We start from the raw sequence: 19792 nt of genomic DNA, 5'->3' as shown, positions 1-19792 counted from the left end.
AGTTTGCAAGCTCTCCCTGTGTCTGCGTGGGTTTTCTCCGGGTGCTCCGGTTTCCTCCCACAAGCCAAAAGACTTGCAGGTTGGTAGGTAAATTGGCCATTATAAATTATCACTAGTATAGGTAGGTGGTAGGGAAATATAGGGACAGGTGGGGATGTGGTAGGAATATGGGATAAGTGTAGGATTCGTATAAATGGGTGGTTGATGGTCGGCACAGACTCGGTGGGCCGAAGGGCCTGTTTCAGTGCTGTATCTCTAAACTAAACTATGCGTCAGTGGTGGAGGGAGTGACTGTTTGTGGATGGGGGGACCAAGCGGTCTGCTTTGTCCTGGACGATGTCGAGCCTCTTGAGTGTTGCTGGAGCTGCAGCCACCCAGGCAAGTGGAGAGTATTCCATCACACTCCTGACTTATGCCTTGTAGATGGTGGACAGGCTTTGGGGAGTCAGGAGGTGAGTAACTCGCTGCAGAATTCCTAGCCTCTGACCTGCTCTTGTAGCCAAGTTATTTATATGGCTACTCCAGTTCAGTTTCTGGTCAACGGTAACCCCCAGGATGTTGATAGTGGGGGATTCAGCGATTGCAATGCCATTGAATGTCAAGGGGCGATAGTTAGATTCTTTCTTGTTGGAGATGGTCATTGCCTGGCACGAATGTTACTTGCCATTTATCAGCCCAAGCCTGGATATCGTCTAGGTCTTGCTGCATTTTTACACGGACTGCTTCAGTATCTGAGGAGTCACGAATGGTGCTGAACATTGTGCAGTCATCAGCGAACATCCCCACTTCTGATCTTATGATTGAAGGAAGGTCATTGATGAAGCAGCTGGAGATGGTTGGGCCTAGGACACTACCGTGAGGAACTCCTGCAGTCACGGAGCTCATATGATTGACCTCCAACAACCAATACCATCTTCCTTTGCGCTAAGTATGATTCCAAACAGCAGAGAGGTTTCTGCCTGATTCCCATTGATTCCAGTTTTGCGAGGGCTCCTTGATGCTATACTCGGTCAAATGCTGCCTTGATGTCAAGGACAGTCACTCTCACCTCACCTCTGGAGTTCAGCTCTTTTGTCCAGGTTTGAATTAAGGCTGTAATGAGGTCTGGAGCTGAGTGGCCTTGGCAGAATTCAAACTGAGCATCAGTGAGCAGGTTATTGCTAAGCAAATGCCACCTGCTAGCACTGTCGACGACACCTTCCATCACTGTACTGATGATGAAGAGTAGACTGATGGGGCGGTAATTGGCCGGGCTGGTCTTGTCCTGCTTTTTGTGTACAGAACATACCTGGGCAATTTTCCACATTGCTGGGTAGATGCCTGTGTTGTAGCTGTACTGGAACAGCTTGGCTAGGGGCGCAGCAAGTTCTAGAGCACAGGTCTTCAGTACTATTGCCGGAATGTTGTCAGAGCCCATAGCCTTTGCAGTATCCAGTGCTTTCAGTCGTTTCTTAATATCAAGCGAAGTGAATTGAATTGACTGAAGACTAGCATCTATGATGCTGGGGAATTCAGGAGGAGGCCGAGATGGATCATCCACTCGGCACTTCTGGCTGAATATCGTAGCAAATGCTTCAGCCTTATCTTTTACATTTGTAGAGCCACCTCCTCCAGTTAGTTGTTTAATTGTGCATCACCATTCACTATTGGATGTGGCAGGACTGCAGAGCTTAGATCTGATCCGTTGGTTATGGAATCACTTAGCTCTGTCTAACTCATGCTGCTTATGCTGTTGGCACGCAAGTATGGGTTGGAGCTTCACCAGGTTGACACCTCGTTTTGAGGTATGCCTGGTGCTGCTCCTGGCATGCCCTCCTGCACTCTTCATTGAACCAGGGTTGATCCCCTGGCTTGATGGTAATGGTAGACTGGGAGATATGCTGGGCCATGAGGTTACAGATTGTGGCTGAGTACAATTCTGCTTATGACAGCCCACAGCGCCTCATGGATGCCCAGTTTTGAGTTGCTAGATCTGTTTGAAATCTATCCCATTTAGCATGGTGGTGGTGCCACACAACACGATAGAGGGTATCCTGAATGTGAAGACGGTACATCGTCTCCACAAGGACTGTGCGGTGGTCACCCCTACCAATACTGTCATGGACAGATGCATCTGCGGCAGGCGGGCTGGTGAGGACGAGGTCAAGTATATTTTCCCCTCTTGCTCCCCTCACCACCTGCCATAGACCCAGTCTAGCAGCTATGTCCTTTAGGACTCAACTAGCTTGGTCAGTAGTGGTGCTGCCGAGCCACTCTTGGTGAAGTCCCCCACCCAGAGTACATCCTGTGCCCTTGCCCATGTTTGACCTGATGCCATGAGACTGGAGGTCATGGGGTCTGGAGCCGATGTCGAGGACTCTCAGGGCAACCCCCTCCCGACTGTATACCACTGCCGGTAGAACAGTACATACCCGGCAATGTCTCTAAGGTATGATTCGGAGAGTATGACTGTCAGGCTGTGGGACAGCTCTCCCAACTTTGGCACAAGCCCCCAGATGTTAGTAAGGAGGACTTTGCAGGGTTGACAGGGCTGCGTTTGCCACTGTAGTTTCCGGTGCCTAGGTCCGTCCGGTTTCATTCCTTATTGACTTCGTAGCGGTTAGATACGACTGAGTGGCTTGCTAGGCCATTTCAGAGGGCATTTAAGAGTCAACCACATTGCTAAAGGACATTCATGAACCAGATGGGTTTTTACAACAAATAACAATAGTTTCATCAGACTAGCTTTATAATTCCATATTTTTATTAATTGAATTCAAATTCCACCTTCTGCTGTGGTGGAATTCGAACCCATGTCCACAGAGCAATACCCTTTGTCTCTGGGTTACTAGTCCAGTGACAATACCACTACCACTCCTGTGTGTCTCTGGACACTTCCTATCAACTTTTTCCATTACAAGTTCCTTGGTCCACTTGGATAATGGAAACTAACAATGTAAACTTGTGACAGTGTCCTTACTTTTACAGGTGGTGGCAGGAGTTCACAAGAATACAGTGACAAGTTTACACCAACAGTTTACATTGCTATATCTACATTTACAACGGAGATATAAAAATGTCAGAATGTACGACTTAAAAATGTGTACTGAATCACATTAGCACACAATGGTCCAATTATCCTCTGGCCTCTCACCCTGCTTCACCTGAAGATTACATTTGGCCTTGATTTCCACAGTATAATACGACAAGAGATTGAATAGTTGTTCACATTAATTTGCACAATTTATAAATGAAACTTAAAACCATGGTCTACTCCTACACATGAATGTACTGCTGATACCCTTCATCTGGTGAGTTGCCAATAGAAAGAAAATGGAAACTGCCGAAGGCACAATTTGCTTGATGCTGAATTTGCCCATCACTGAAGTACACCTCTTGGCGGAAAATCATCAGCACCAGATGGATTCCCTCTCCTTGACCTGCAACTTTAACTTGTGCCTATCTGAAAGCCCCAGGTTCAACTGCTAGTCCATGCTCACTTGGTGGAGACAGTGACTTCGTGGTTATGTCACTGAACTAGTAATCCAGAGACCTGGGCTAATGCCCTCGGGACATAGGTTCAAATCCCATCCATGACAGCTGGTGGAATTTAAATTCAATTAATTAATAAATTCAATTTAAATAACAAAAATCTGGAATTTAATGGTAACGGAGCCATGAAACGATCATCGATTGTCATAAAAACCCATCTGATTCACAAATATCCTTTAGGGAAGGAACTCTGCTGTCCTTACCTGGTCTAGCCGACATGTGATTCCAGACCCACAGACTCTTAACTGCCCTCTGAAATGGCCTAGCAAGCCACTCAGTTGTCAAGGGCAATTTGGGATCGGTAACAAATGCTGGCCTTGCCAGTGATGCCCACATGCCATGAAATAATTTTTAAAAATCCAGAAATGGATAATGGTCAGCTGAGCAGGTGCTGGAGAGAAAGTGAAACAATATTCCAGACAGGAATATTCCAAAATATTAAAAATCTTCAGGAGAGAAGGGAAGAGAATTGATGATATAAGTTTTTAAAAAAGTATCTTAAAAAATGCCTGCAGGCTTCCTGACCACCCCTCCAGCCACCTGGGGAAGAGCATACAAATATGGGAATGAACAGCTATCTAAATCTCCTTGAAATCGAACCTTCTATTCAAATCATCCTATTGTCCTACAAAATTTGGTGTTACTTACAAACTTAAATGTGCTACATGTAATACCTTCATCATCTTGTGTGACTCAAGAGCTGTTGCATTAGTCACAAGCCTGGTGAGTCACTTTCTCGAGAGCCAAGATATAGAAGACTCACCATCTATTCTGGTATCTGAAACAATATATACACATGCTGCACCAATTACAAAATTGTTGGGAAAACTGTATTGTCTGGGGCTCGGACCATCATTCTGTGGCAGTGGCTCCACTGCAAGTCCAGGGAGATTGATGCAACTGTTCAGCAAGTTAGTGGGGGTAAAGTTTCCATTTTGGACGCAATTGCCGACTCCTGAGATGATGGCTACGGACCAGTTGGACAGACTGCATGAATCTCAGTTACGCATTTGAAGATGCCAATCCCCTTGGTTTGAATGAAGGGGAATTGGCCAGTTTTTCTCTGCCACCTCAGAAGTGTCAAAGAAATGTATGATGCTGTGAGCAGGCTCAGGTGCCAAAATAATCTATTGCTCCTTGTTTCTGTTCAGTGGTTGGGTTCTTGTATCAGATCTCCTTAGGCTTCTTCAGCATTTCTAAGTAGTGCTTTGTTTGGAAGTTTGCAGCAGCGAATTTGTGGATTTATGCAATCACTGCGTTAGGGAGTTTGATGAGTTGTCATCTTGGTGAGTACATTGTGTAGCTGAGTGAGCCTTGCCTAACCTTGCATGGTCATGGTGTTACACTTTAGGATGCTGGCAGGGCAGCGCAGCTTCCAGGGGGTCTCTGTGGGAGGCGATGCTGCAGTTGGTGTTTATTTTTACAAATTATTGCCCTATCTCCAACCTCCCTTTTAGCCTTCTGGCGCTCTACAATCCTCAAAGATATTTGTGTTATTCCAATTCTGGCCTCTTGTGCATCTCCCATTTCCATCGCTCCCATTGGTGGTCATGCTTTCAGGTGTCTAGGCCCTAAGCAGCACTGTGCTCCCCAATGTTCTAGTGGTGAAGCCACACTACAATTTGCTGGAAAAATAATTATAGTATGCCACAGCAAGCATAGTGGTGGAGTGACAGCAACGCAGTCAATGTCTCACACACATCCAAGGTACTAGGGCCAGACACAGAATGGAACAATATGTTATTTAATAGAGACACATTCAGGAGCAATAGCCTGATCTGAAAACATGGGGATGGGTCATAGTATCTATGGACAGAATGTCCAGGTTGGTTTGATTTATGAGTTTATTCTGAAACCATAGTATAGAATAAACATATAAAATTGTCTTTAAGAAGGGACCCATATAAATGGGGCTATTGCCGGAACTACATTCAGTCCCAAGCCGTATTTCATTACAGGTTGCAATCCATGCTAAGTACACAAGTTTAATATTAAAATATCAGCTGGTGGAAATCAGTACATGACTGGTTGTCAAAACACTTATTTTATTACTTAATTGAGGTTCAAGATTTCAATGAAGTTTCTAGAGCAGGTCAGTAGTCAGATACTTATTGTGCAACTGAATACTTCATTGATTCTGAGCCCTCCAGCACCATTCTGTAATGTTCTAAATGGCTGTGGCAATTTCAATGACCTTAATTCAACAAACACGATTGTGTCACTGATTTTAATGGAGAACGGAGCTTCTGATAATTAGCCTTTAAACATTATGAGTGAGGGTCTCTGGGCAACTGGGAAGAAGTCCAGAAAATTCTGGGGTGATGCATGTAATGACATAAGGCAATTATGCCATAATTTTCTGGGAAGGTCTCCACCATAACAATGGTGTATGCCATGGACGCTTTCAGAAAATTCAGGTTCATGAGCTTCATGTTGCTGGGTACTGTTGTCCAACAAACCAAAGTTGAGAAGCCAGTGGATGCATTTGTGATCTGATTGAGGTGAAGGCTTTTGCAAACCATTATATTTAAACTTCACTGCTGCAGCAAGCTGTTACAATTGTTGGTATGTTCAACATTCCAGTCTAGCTCATGGAGAGACTGAACAGCTGGAAACAATGCAGTAGTAACTCCTTTAAAAAAATCCACCAAGCACACACAGTAAAATTGAAGCTTTGAGAACATTACCTGCTCTGTGATTGTTTCCATTTCCTTTTGGTACAGTAACATAAACAAGGACATTGACCACATCAGCAATGTCTAGGTGGAGGTTGGTAGTTCCATGTTCCTTAACTGTTGACTGTCCTGTAAATTATGCAATCATTTACAAATTAGTCCTTTCAAAACAAAGAACATATTATAGTGTACGCTGCAGGGTGTTTTCTGCTTACCATAAGCACTGTACAGTTTGGGCCCTAAATCTGGTCGTACAAAGAAATTTGGTAGCCGGGATGCCAGGTTCAGATTTCCTTCAGGATCACAATACTCTGGCACTGGTAAATTTTTCATAAGGTCATCATACCTAAAAGAAAGGAAATAAAAGACAGCATTGACTCTATATGTGCAGGAAAAGAGACTTTGCAAAGACTTAACTTAAAAATGAAGAATACTGATGATGATCATGCAGACGTATTTTTCACAAAGAAAAGTTTAACTACAAGGTACAATAACAGTAGGTTATTCACACAGAACTGTATTATAACATTAAAATAAGTTACTGAAGAAAGCTGTTACAAATACATAGATTCAAGAAACATAGCATCTTTAACATAATAAAATGTTGCAAAGCGCTTCAGAGCAGCTTTATAAAATAAAATGATACTGAGTCTCATAAGCAGATGAGGTCAGATAACCAAAAGCTGGATCAAAGAGGTAGGTTTTAAGAAGTGTCTTAAAGGAGGAAACCAAGATGGGGAGCCAGGGAGATTTAGGAAGGGAGATCCAGAGCTTAGGCACCTAAAGGCATGGCCAACAATGGTGGAGCGATTAAAATCGAGGATGTTCAAGAGGCCAGAATTAGATGAGTGCAGATATCTCGCAGCTAGATGGGTTTCTGGAAACACAGGGGTCTGAGGGATATAGTGACCAGAGTGGGAAGGAGGGCGAAATGCCTTTTACTTGTAATTTTCTATATGCTTAAATTTTTTTTAATTTTTTTTATATAAGGTCAAGGTAGCGCAACTCCAAGCACACTGCATCACAGGGAGGATATAAGTTCATCTATTACAATTTCCAAGTTACTAAATTTATCCATGCCACCAGTGGTACATCTACTGTAAGGGAAGCAAGTAACTGCAATATATGTCTTATTATAGAGGATAAGCCACTTTGATGCCCTTTCATGCTATTCAAAACGACAGGTCAGAGTATCAGGCATGGATTAATCAGGGACAGTCAGCATGGATTTGTTAAGGGAAGGTCATGTCTTACGAACTTGATTGAGTTTTTTGAGGAAATAACAAGGAGGATTGATGAGGATAGTGCAGTGGATGTGGTCTACATGGATTTTAGTAAGGCATCTGACAAGGTCCGCATGGAAGACTGGTTAGTAAAATGAAAGCCCATGGGATACAGGGGAATGGGCAGGTTGGATCCAAAATTGGGTCAGTGACATGAAACAAAAGATAGTAGTCGACGGATTGTTTTGCGAATGGGAAGCGGTTTCCAGTGGCGTTCCACAGGGTTCAGTGTTTGGTCCCTTGCTGTTTGTGGTATATATTAATGATTTGGACTTAAATGTGGGAGACACGATTGGAAAATGTGCTGATATAGTTGATAGTGAAGAGGATTGCTATAGACTCCAGAATGATATCAATGGTTTGGTTGAGTGGGCGAAAAAGTGGCAAATGGAATTAAATCCAGAAAGTTGTGTGAGATAATGCATTTGGGGAGGGCAAACAAAGCGAGGGACCACACAATAAACGGGAGGATAATGAGAGAGGTAGAAAAAGTGAGAGACCTTGGAGTGCATGTCCACAGGTCCCTGAAGGCGGCAGGACAGGTTGATAGAGCGAATAAGGCATATGGAATGCTTTCCTTTATTGGCCGAGGTATAGAATACAAAAGGATGTAATGCTGGAACTGTATAAAACGCTGGTTAGGCAACAGTTGGAGTATTACATACAGTTCTGGTCACCACATTACAGGAAGGACATAATTGCTCTGGAGAGAGTACAGAGGAGATTTACAAGAATGTTGCCAGGGTTCGAAAGTTGTAGCTGTGAGGAAAGATTGGATAGGCTAGGGTTGGTTTCCTTAGAACAGAGGAGGCTGAGGGGTGACTTAATTGGGGTGTACAAAATTATGAGGGGCCTAGATAGAGTAGACAGGAAGGATCTGTTTCCCCTAGCGGAGAGGTCAATTACCAGGGGGCACAGATTTAAGGTGATTCGTAGAAGGATTAGAGGGGACATGAGGAAAAACCTTTTCACCCAGAGGGTGGTGGGTGTCTGGAATTCACTGCCAGGAGCAGTGGTGGAGGCAGAAACCGTCAACTCATTTAAAAGGTACCTGGACATGCACCTTAAGTGCTGTAACCTGTGAGGCTATGGACCAGGTGCTGGAAGGTGGGATTAGATTAGGCGGCTAGTTTTTGTGGCCGCACGGACACGATGGGCTAAATGGCCTCCTTCTGTGCCGTAATTTTTCTCTGGTTCTATCACTGACAGCAAAGTGGGAGCAAGTTGCTGCCTGTTCACTTTGGAATCGTATCCTCTGCAGAAGACCTAAAAAGGAAGGATAAATGAAGCGTGCCAATGCAACTAGTTATAAAGTCAGAGCCAGAACCAGAGCCATCAGTCAAAATTCAGAATGCATTTTTAACTGAAGCTTTTACCTAGAAGGCATCATGGTTCTGAAATCTTCACCAAAGGGCCAATCCTTCAGCTTCAGTAACATAGACTCTCCACTCTTGGACTTCAATCGTTCTGGACAAAGAATAAAGACTTAAATCATTCTGGACAGATTATAAATACACAAAGCTCTCAAGCATGAACTGCTTTGGTGCTTTCTGCAAAATATTTTCATAAGGAAGATTTTTTAGTGACTTTCAAATATTTCATCTAAAATTGCCTTTAAGAAGAAAACATATTTGACCATATGTTGAAAAAAAGCAAAGGACACTTTGCAAATGAAATCATGAACCCAGACAGTTAATTTATTTTAATTGTTGGCTGCACCCAAACAGTTCTGAATCATTCGCTGACACCATATGAATGTCACTTACTGGTTAAATCTTCAAAACCATCCCAGAAGTCTTCAATCCTTAAACTGGAGATTATACTGCCATCTTTGCAGTTAACTAGATCAACCTTCTGGTCTCTGAATTCCTCACGAAAGCTTTCAGGTTTCCATACGTTGGAATTTAGTTTTTTGTGCAAACCAGATACCAGAACAGGCTGAAAAGATAAGAGTTTTGAAAGGGTGAAGGAAGGTCAAAAGGAGAACAGATTTAAAGAGAATATCTTTAAATAAAGAACAATTTCTAATGAATTAGTTTCTAAACATATTTGCACAGATTCTTATAGGTCAGTAAATAAATCATCTTAAGTTTAATTTAACGTCTGCTAACGGTGAACAATGTCTAAACTTTCAATTATAACATTAATACTTTCAATTAAATCATAATAGCATTACCTTTAAGTGGTTTCATAATCCAATATCAGTAGGCATAAACCTAAGCCCAGTGATAATGTACTAATTATTTATATATGCTTTAACTGTTTGAATCTCATTTTGTACAGACCTGGTCTTGCCTCCAGCATTCTCTGAATATCTTCCAATTGCTGGGATTTCCAGGATCTTGGAGCCAGAGCAAGAATCCATCACAAAGCCAAGAATGCGGTACTTCAGAATGATTTTTGCTGATCATATCTAAATTGAGCTTCTTAGCTTCTCCTTGTGGATTCTGTTTTGTTTCTTCTTTCCCACTTACTTTCACTGATTTATTTGCTGGGATCTTATTTTCCACAACCGATGCAATTATGTCATCTAAGAGGTTTGGCATGCTTCGTGCACCTCTGCCAGTCTAAAAGGAAAAGTACAAAGGCAGTACTGACAAATACTCATCAAGTATATGCAATGAAGACACTTTATACTAATGACGAAGTCTACGGAGCTCACAAGATCATTTTGTCCATTACAACCCACTTAGGGTAGAAAACAGGAATTGAATCGAGATGATTCAGTTACTTGTCGCTGCAACTGCACTGGTTGTAAAAAGAACTTAAAACACAGCACATCTTGCAGCCAAGCTTCTGAAAAGTTGGCTACAGAAGACACTATTTTGACTCCACATCGCTACCACTAAACTGGCAGAGTTGAAGGTAAAGTTAGTGATGGGCAATGAATATGGCTGCTTTTTTTCCGATTCATGTTCTGTTGTGTCTATTTCGACAACGGAACCAGTTTCAGAGCAAGTACTAGAGTTCGGAGCTCTTCTGAAATTGTAAAACTGGCTCAGATAAAAAATAAATTAGCGCTTTTAAATGTTCGAAGGCAAACTGCACTGACACCATTACATAAACATTTCCACCCTCCTGTTACTCTTTAATAGCTTACACCGTGCTAGTTTTCTACTGTTAAATAAAGGACCATGGATAAAATAAATGCTCCTCAAAGCTCTTGAATTCAAGTATTGGCAACAGTAAGTCATTGGATTGACAGCAGCTATGTTTTGTTGGTTTTCACCTCCTCCCTCTTACTGATGCAGCTGCTCTGCATTATAGAACTCAACAAGTACTTACAGGGGTTCCTGCAGAAAAGACTGGGGCAAAGGCAATGCCAGCATCAGTTGAGCCGAACTGCAACTTGCCAGCTGTTGAGGTAAGTAAATCTCGTAGAGTTGAGCCATGTTCGTGACTGAGACACACAGTAGCAGCTTTCCAATTCTCTGTTTTGTTCACTTGGTTTAATTCAATATTCACTGCCTTAGACACAGGTAATTCTTTGGTTTCTGTAACCAAACCAAAAGAAAACAGATATTTTATTGTGCAAATATAGAACAGCATTATACTAAAATCACAACATTGCTGCAGCATGGAAACAGAACCATCAGTAACTTAATATGTAGGATTACTAAAACTGGCTGACAGATGGTACCTTAATATGTAGAATTACTAAAACCAGCTGACAATTAGATTTCCCCAGCAGGATAATCTGAATGGAACTAATGTACAATGTAAACTCTGGCATAAATTACATAAATGTAAAAGTTCTTCACGCAACAACTTTCTAAAATGCATTGATATTGCAGAATGGTTTTGATGGGAAGTAGTTCTGTAACAATCAGATTTCCTTGCTGCCCAACCTGCCCCATTTATACCAGCATAAGAACATCTCTCAAATGACTCATATACTGGGCTGAATTTTACCAGCCCTCTGACGTCTGGCATCGTTGCAGGGAGGGCCCGGAAAATACTTCCAGGAGAGGCCCGCCACGACCCCCAACACCAGGAAGGCCGCGCCGCATTTTACCGGCTGCAACGAGGCCTCGGTGTGGGCGGGGCCTTCATTTAAATATTAAAATAAGTTAAAATAAATGCAAAATAAGTTACCTTGACCAGATGGCCGTCCCACGCCGATATTCCGGCTGGTGGCCGGAACTCCCGCGCCTTCGGATCTCCGTTTGGAGAATCGGGTGGGGTGGGGAGTGAAATTTTCAGGGCGGGGTGGGGGAAGCAGGGAAAAATCACTGTATTGGCTGAGGGGATGGTGGGAAGGGGTTGAAGGGCAGAGGTAACAAAGTTTGGGGGGCAAAGTTGCTGATGGGAAGTAAAGTTTTTCCTGAGTGTAAAATATATTAAATGGTGATTGGCTGGCAGAGGAGCTTCAATCAGTTAATAAAGTTATAACTTTTAATTTGCCCTCTATGTCACTTTAAAAATTAAAATTGCCAGTAAGGGCTTGAAGCCCTTTAAAAATGGTGCCGGCACCTGTGCGGTGGCGCCGTACGCTGTTGGTGGGGATGGAGTGGCAACCCCCTCCATGTCATCGAGGGCAGCTGTTCCACCCACTGCATTTAAATGAACCCCTGCGCAAAATATCACGAGGGCTCTGTGGCACACAAGTCATGCATGCGCCACGCCTTCTTAGCTCACTGCCTTATAAAATTCAGCCTACTGTGTCCCAAAATGTTGGCACAAATATTAGCGAGCCCAAAAATCACAAATGCAAGTTTGTGGACTTTACCCAATGTACAAATGCCAAATGTACATCTTGTGGCAGTTGGAAGCACAAGGCAAAACTCTTCTTAAGGGGCATCTTGGTGCCCGATGACACAGTCGCCACTTTGTTCATTTTGTAGTACAGTCACCAGCAGCATGCTTGCCTTTGTGGACATTCCAATTAAGTAATTGGGTATAAACAGCAATTGCACAAGCTACATCGGTTAGAATTAAGGAACAATATACTTGTGGGTGTATACTCTAGGCCACCAAATAGTGGAAAGGAGATAGGGGAGCAAATTTTTTGATCAATATGTTTAAGAAAACATCACGACAAGGACTGGAGCAGATCGAGGCGGCAGTCCACCCCAATCTTCAAAGGGCATCTAGAGATGAGCAGTAAAATGCTCCCTTGCCAGCAGCATTCATATTCCACGAACAAAGAAAAATGAAAGTCAGCATCGACCGACTGCCATCCGTGACTAGGAAGGACTCCTGCAGCTTTCATTAGTTTTACAACCAGCAATCAGTCAAAAGGAAAGCTGGGTGAGAAACAGAACTAATAACTTCTCAAATAAAATTTAGGTCCACTACAGTTTCCGCTACAAGTGAAAGTAATGCAAAATCTCACTCTGCAGGAAACAGCTTATTAGAAATATTGATAACAGATGTTCAGCAATTATATGAACATGGGAAGGTGAAACCAGTGGATAAGCAATGTGCTCCTAAATTAAAGGCCTTCTTCTTTCACTGTTCCCTCCTCCAAGGATCACTTGGCTTAGGACATGGATAATTGCAGAATGGCTACTTCTTAACTTGCAACTTGCCTCCTTCCCTGGAGACAGCATGAAGAGTTATTAAAAACATATTGAGTTGGAAAGATCCATGCAGGCACATTAGGCAGCTGGGAAAGAGGCCTGCAATAAAATCAGACTAAGAGAGACTAAGGCCATGAAGGAGGTACAATGGGCAAAGAGCCCATGAATTTATGGAAGCATTTGAGGACAGTAGAACAAAATCGATTAAAATAAGAGAAACACATTTGAAGTATATTATGGATATTATGGACTGGGCAGAAAAAAGAAAATCCATGATCAAATCCACTACCTATTATTTTGCTAAACTAGTTGGTACCATTCTCACTTCTGATCAGAAGGTTGTAGGTTCAAGCCTTACCCTAGAATTTGAGTGCATAAACTTGGCCAAAGTAGACTAAGGGAGTACCATATTGCAAGAGAGATGCTGTCCTTCAGGTAGTATGTTGAACATCTGCCTGCTCAGGTGAAGTGAAGATCCAATGACATTATTCAAATAGAATGACCCTTCAAGAACCTCAACCAATTTTCCTCCCTCAACCATTGAACATTGATTAGCTATTCATCTTATTGCTATTTGTGGGATCTCGGCTCATGCAAAATAGTTATTGTCTCTCAACATACAGCATGTAATCCATTCTACATAAAGCAATTTGAGACACATTTGAAAATAGTTTTAAGGGGTGAAAGACTATATAAATCACTTTACAACCGTCCAGACTCAACATCTAGTTCAATTTCAGATCACAATCACTGCTCCCATTTTTCCGACAGCAGGTGCTGGCAATGATTCTGCTTTTGCTATGTAAAATACCTCTAGACCCACCGTTTATTTCTTTACTTGACCCCTAACCACTGCCTTTTGCCTTGCATCATCATTCATTTTGTCAGTTAATCTCTCCTGCCTGCCAGTCTATCACGGACCTACCTATTGTTCTTTCCTCCCCACACCTTGGCTGGAGTTTTACATTGGGCAAGAGGCCCCGCCCACGGGCCAAAAAGTCTGGGTGAACCCGCCTCCGCCGGGCCTAGGGAGCCATGCTGGGATTTTTCGCTCCCCTGGGCCTTAATTGGGCTTGGGTGAGACTTCCGTCCCACCTAATGGAGCTGCTGGCCAATTAGTGGGTCGTCAGCTCTTGGTCCCAGCAGTGGCCACCGTTCCCAGTGGCACTGTGAAGTCACCAGTGACTTCACACAGCCATCTGATGATAGAGGAAGGACCGCCGCAGAACAATGCTGCGATTTTGGGGCCTCGCTGGGGACAATCGTCTGGGCCCTGACAAGGCAAGGAGGGTCGGTTGGCAGGTGGGTGGGAGTGTTGTGCGGTGGAGCTTGGGGCTTCGGGGGCAGCCCTCTGTAGGGCACAGTCCTTGGGGCTTTTGCCATCTGCCCGCCTTGGGTAAAATACTCGCGGCAGCAGGAGGAGGCCCTTAAGTGGCAGTTAATTTGCCACTTAAGGGCCTTGATTGGCCTGGGGCAGGCGGGCCATTTCTCATCGTCGCCCCGCATATGATTGCAGCACGGCCAGAAGGCGTCAGGAACTGCTGCCCCCCAGCCCACTCGCTGGGGGGCCATAAAATTCCAGCCCTTTTCCTGCCACTGTACTTGTTTAAAACCTGCTACATCTGTATCACTTTTCAGTTCTACTGAAAGATCACCAACCTGAAATGTTAAATCTGTTTCACTCTCCACTAATGCTGCTTGACCTGCTGGGTATTTCCAACATTTTTGTTTTTATTTCAGATTGCCAGCATCTGTATTATTTTGCCTTTATATAAATCTCAATCTTGTTTTTGTACTAACTGAAATTTCATAGCTCAAAGTGCCTTCTGGAATTGCTTGGCATGCATATATTGCAGTCCATATAAAAGGCGGCTGTGTTTGGGCTTTAACTGGGAAAGCAAAAACAAAGAATGATGCCAACTTATTATAAGTTGGTTAAGATGTATTTAGGTACTTAACATGAAGAGCATTTGCTCAAAAGTCATATGAATTTGGAGTGGGATGCGTTTTAAATTTTGAGAATTTGATAAAAGACATAAAAAATAAAAAGTTCCCTGTGGATTTGTGACTGAGGCCCACAAAAAACCTTTCACATGACTCTCAGCTTAGCTAACATCATTGGTACGTGGGCAATGAATAAGGATTTAGACTTTGATCCTTTTGTAGTACTTTAACTGTCACTTCTTCAGTTAGGCCTTTGGTAGTCAGAAATGACAGCGACTTTTGATGATTATAATTTTGCATTTTTTTGTACCCATTTACCTTTCCTTTCTTCTCTGGATTTTTGTTCCGCTAGGTCTGCCAACCAGTGTAGGGGAGAATCTGACGGTGCGAACTTACTTTCTGTAGTGATGTTGCACTCAGGGCTGCTGGAACTGCCATTGGTCTCGGGATTCTCGGATGCAGAGTGCTGTTTAGCCACTGAGATGATGGTGCTGTGATTGAGGACACTCTAGAATCAGGCAACAGAAATTACAAAAAGTAAGAATCTAAACTTGAAAACGGCACCAAGAAACGAATCCAAGTATCTATCACTGGGGAAGACAGACTGTAATCTAAAAGTCATTGTCTAGCAATGATCAGTATTTCAACTTGAATAGCTCCAAGTTCAGATATAATATTTGAGCCACTCTCAAACTATCAGTAACCATTTCTGCTAGCAGTGGCTGTGCTCAGTGTCATGATCGCAGAGAACTGTATTTAGCAAAGCCATTAGAACTTGTAACTTTTGCAGTACCCATTAGGAATTAGAAAAAACAAAGGAAACACATACAGTAACCATGTCAAGGAAAAGGAGCAATTGCCTAAGCTCCACTGAGGCAAATAAGTCTTTTGTCTAATATTCCCAATTTTTGAAAATATTCTGAGCAACCTCGGGGTGCATCTTCCCTCCTGAGGATGAACCATGAAACAACAGAGAGCATCTGTGTAGACTAATTCAGATAAATGGGGCTGGATTTTAAGAGCCCGCGAGCTCATAAAATGGCAGCCCACATGCGTGGGCCATGTGGCAAAGAGCGCGGCAGCTCATTTAAATAGCTGGGGGTGGCCGCTCCCCCACCCCCCCCCAATCACATGGAGGGACTGGGCTGTCCGTCCCCAGCAATGGTGTCAGCTGTCTGTGTGCAGGCACTGGCGCCATTTTTAAAGGGCAGCCAGCCCTTCTGGCCAATGTAAATTTTTAAAGCTACACCCCCCCTAAAAGTTATCAAATACATTTCTAATGCCCTTTTCCCACCCCAAAATAACAATTACATTAACTATTTGCCCTTCCCCCCAAAACACTTACTGTTTAAATATGACCTTGTCCCCCACCCCCACCAGACTGCACAAAGTTTAAAGTTGACCCCTTCCCACCATCCCCTACACCCATTACATTTAATTGACCCCGTCCCCCACCCGCCACGCTAAAAATCGTAACCCCTCCCCCTTCCCCCACCAGCATCATGCCGGCTTTCCCCGGATGGGGAATTGAAGGCATGGGAGTGCCGTCTACCGCACCGAAGATCACGGTGGGCCAGAAAGAATTAAGGCAAGTTGATTTAAATTTATGCATGTCAGTAATTTAAATATTTAAATCCAGATCCCATCGCCCAGCGGCTGGGAGGGGCCGCAGCCTTGCCGCCACCAGGAGGATCGGGCTGGGCCCTCCTGGCGTCGGCCTCCATGGTGGACCGCTGCCGGAACCATCTTCCAGGCACCCCACCCCCCGCCACGGAGCCTGACATTGTGGGCTTGGTAAAATCCAGCCCATGGTGTGCTTAACCTGACAACAGTGCATTAACAGTTCTTTGATGCAGTGGTTTGGAATGGATTACAAATATATTGGCTTTACTCTGAACTATGGTCTGGAAGTGCCACAGATTAGCCTTACTGGTTTCACTTCAAATCCACTGACTTGCCAGGGGCTCTGCTGCCCACTTGACCTAAGCCTAATTCCCTTTACACATGGTCACTTTCTCCTGTCAGGGATGTATTGTTATCATTAACCGTGGTATAAGCTGTAGCAGGGGACTGCCCTGAAATCCACTGTCCTAAGCTCGGTCCCGTTTAGAGGTTTGGTCAAACTTTTATGGTTGCTAAGTGGTCTGTGGGAGAATCACTGGTTGATAAGCTGAAATGATAGCATGAAAAGTTAATTTCTGGGAACCACAAAGATGGTTGCTGCCATCTGTAAAATTACGAAATAACCACATGCTAGGATTCAGAACCTTTTTAAAAAGGGATTATCAGAATCCTGTGTAGCGTAAATTGATCTGAAAGCAGAAAAAACTTTCAGCTAGGTTGTCAAAAATAAAGCAATTAAAAATATTAGCTTCTGCTTGTGTCATAACTGGCAACTGGCTATGAATTAAGGTTGTTGGTTTTATTGAATATCTTATCCACATCAATGCCAGCAGACCTCAGCTGAACTAATCATCCAGATATGGATACATGTGGAGATGCTGTCTCTGTCTGCACTGCATCCACAGAAAGGCACTTTGAGAACTTTAGGTGTTACAGAGTGTTCTGCTAACTTTGCCCTCTTGAAACTGAATCTGTGGAACTTGCAATTGTTCCTTTATGAGACCCATTAAAGGACCAGACCTGGAATACTGTGTGTAGTTCTGGTCTCCATATTTAAGGAAAGATATACTTGCATTGGAGGCAGTACAGTGAAGGTTCACTAAATTGGTCCCTGGGATGACAGAGTTGTCCTATGATTAGAGGCTGAGTAATTTGGGTCTATATTCTCTGGAGTTTAGAAGAATGAGAGGCGATCTAATTGAAACATACAAGATTCTGAAGGGGCTTGACAAGATAGACACTGAGGGGTTGTTTCGGCTGGCTGGGGAATTGAAAACGGGGGGCCACAAGTCTCAGGATATGGAGCCGATTGTTTAGGACTGAGATGAGGAGAAATCTCTTCACTCAAAGGGTTGTGAATCTTTGGAATTCTCTACCCCAGAGGGTATTGGATGCTCCATCATAGAATATATTTAAGGCTGGGATAGACAGATTTCTGGTCTCTCAGGGAATCATGGGATATGGACAGCCGACGTGAAAGCGGAGTTGAAGCCCAAGTTCAGCCATGATCATACCGAATGTCGGGCAGGCTCGATGGGCAATGAGGTCCACTCCTGCTCCTATTTCTTATTATGCAATCTTTGATAACTACAAAATTCCTCGAGTAGAAACGTTTCTTCTCTTGGTTAGGGTGAACCTTTTCTATTCATGGCTGATGTGAGTAGTTTGTTTCCGTCAGCTGATAGCACTATTACCAGGAAAGGATCTGATCACAACACATCTTTTCAATGCCTGCTAGAATCCATGCGTCTGCAGTGGTGTTTTCCCATAAGATTGTGAATTCCTGCAGGGGTTCCCCTAACCAGGTTGGATGGAATATCCAACAACTCACGAATATAATGTATGAGTTTTACCAACCTGGATATTATAATTAAAATGTTGTATGAAGCCAAGGTCATTTAAAGGTCACATTAGTACTATACCTGAGAAAATCCATTAGTTGTTGAGAGTGTGGCAAGTTGCACGCGTTGTTCACCGGTACATGGGCCATGTGCAGCAATTTCCCAGCTGTCTTTGATGGAACGCACCATGTCTCCAATATCTGTTAAGACTAAAATAAAGATCAGTTATTAACATTTAGTATGCTTGTTTTGTACAGCAGGAGATGATATGTAAAATAGACAAAAATAATTCAGGCAACAAGCTGCATTATGTAACCTGTGCCACCTTGCTCAAAAACTTTTCGGCAACAGGAATACTGGATTGCTTCAAACTTCACATGGCAGTGTTTTTAATGTGATGCTATGGTGTGAAGGTATATATTGTTTCTCTTTTCAAATTGGCTTTAGTACTTAACACAGCTTTCCCTTGGCCTTTACCTGGGTATGATCATAGTACATGAGTACAACTTGAAAACACACCAAAATAATTGTGATCTTTTTTAAACCTTTCATGCTTTGTTGTGGTATATATATATATATTTATATTTTACCAGAACTTGAGCAAAATAAACCCAAAATCAATCCACAACTGTGGAATCTTACCATTGTCAGGGATAATCTGTGTGGGCATCAGGCTCTTTGAATCATGAACTTGACCTTTGACACACTTCAGCCAGACATAAAGCTCTTTATCAGCTACAATCCACACAAAAAAACAAAAAAGAAATATTTTAGGGTTTTTTAATGTTTATTTGTTAGAACCATTTTTGATGAGGAGAAAATCTAATGTGAAGTTAAGTAGTGGAAGTCATACCAGTTGCATCAGTGATAAACATATCTTGAGTGATGAAAACAGGAAATGTTTGATGTTAATCCAAGAATGAATTTTCTTGGAGGATAAAATTTGGAGTTCCGACATAATGCTAAATTTTGTGACTCGAGCAGTTCTTAAACTTTACTTCTACCAAGTTGAACTTTTTGCTTTTGAGCAATATCCATCCAGCATGATTCAAACATTAATCATATAACTTGGGAGGTTTGCAAGGAATGTGCTCCTTCAAACAGGAAAAATGACAAAAGATAGTCTCTACCAATGTGGTGATTCAGAAATGGGCAAGCATGTGTTTGGGGGAATCTGGAGAAGGGGAATGGGGGAGTTGGTGTCACTGGACAAGTAATCCAGAGGCCCATGCTAGTGGTCTGGGGACATGGGTTCAAATCCCACCACAGCAGATGGTGAAATTTGAATTCAATTAATAAATCTGGAATTAAAAAGCTAGTCTAAAGGTGACCACGACACCATTGTCGATTGTTGTAAAAACCCATCTGGTTCA

At 43.0% G+C, this 19792-nt stretch overlaps 1 protein-coding gene across 9 annotated transcripts in view; it reads right to left on the bottom strand.

The window, feature by feature from the left end:
* Nucleotides 1–19792, bottom strand: part of jmjd1cb (jumonji domain containing 1Cb) — a 412655-nt gene that overhangs the window by 14409 nt on the left and 378454 nt on the right. For 7 of the 9 annotated variants that reach the window (XM_068052430.1, XM_068052429.1, XM_068052433.1 and 4 more), the window contains 9 exons: nucleotides 19062–19154; nucleotides 18501–18628; nucleotides 15274–15463; nucleotides 10775–10983; nucleotides 9775–10056; nucleotides 9256–9427; nucleotides 8866–8956; nucleotides 6422–6552; nucleotides 6219–6335 (listed from right to left, as the gene is read on the bottom strand). In XM_068052430.1, coding sequence (XP_067908531.1) covers nucleotides 6219–6335; nucleotides 6422–6552; nucleotides 8866–8956; nucleotides 9256–9427; nucleotides 9775–10056; nucleotides 10775–10983; nucleotides 15274–15463; nucleotides 18501–18628; nucleotides 19062–19154 — 1413 coding nt within the window. Of the gene's footprint in view, nucleotides 1–6218; nucleotides 6336–6421; nucleotides 6553–8556; nucleotides 8756–8865; nucleotides 8957–9255; nucleotides 9428–9774; nucleotides 10057–10774; nucleotides 10984–15273; nucleotides 15464–18500; nucleotides 18629–19061; nucleotides 19155–19792 lie in introns of those variants that run through there. The other 2 variants (XM_068052431.1, XM_068052437.1) reach the window with 2 other exon arrangements.

Source organism: Heterodontus francisci, chromosome 20, assembly GCF_036365525.1.
Source record: "Heterodontus francisci isolate sHetFra1 chromosome 20, sHetFra1.hap1, whole genome shotgun sequence".
Classification (NCBI taxonomy): Eukaryota; Metazoa; Chordata; class Chondrichthyes; order Heterodontiformes; family Heterodontidae; genus Heterodontus; species Heterodontus francisci.
This window is presented reverse-complemented; position numbering and strand designations above follow the sequence as displayed.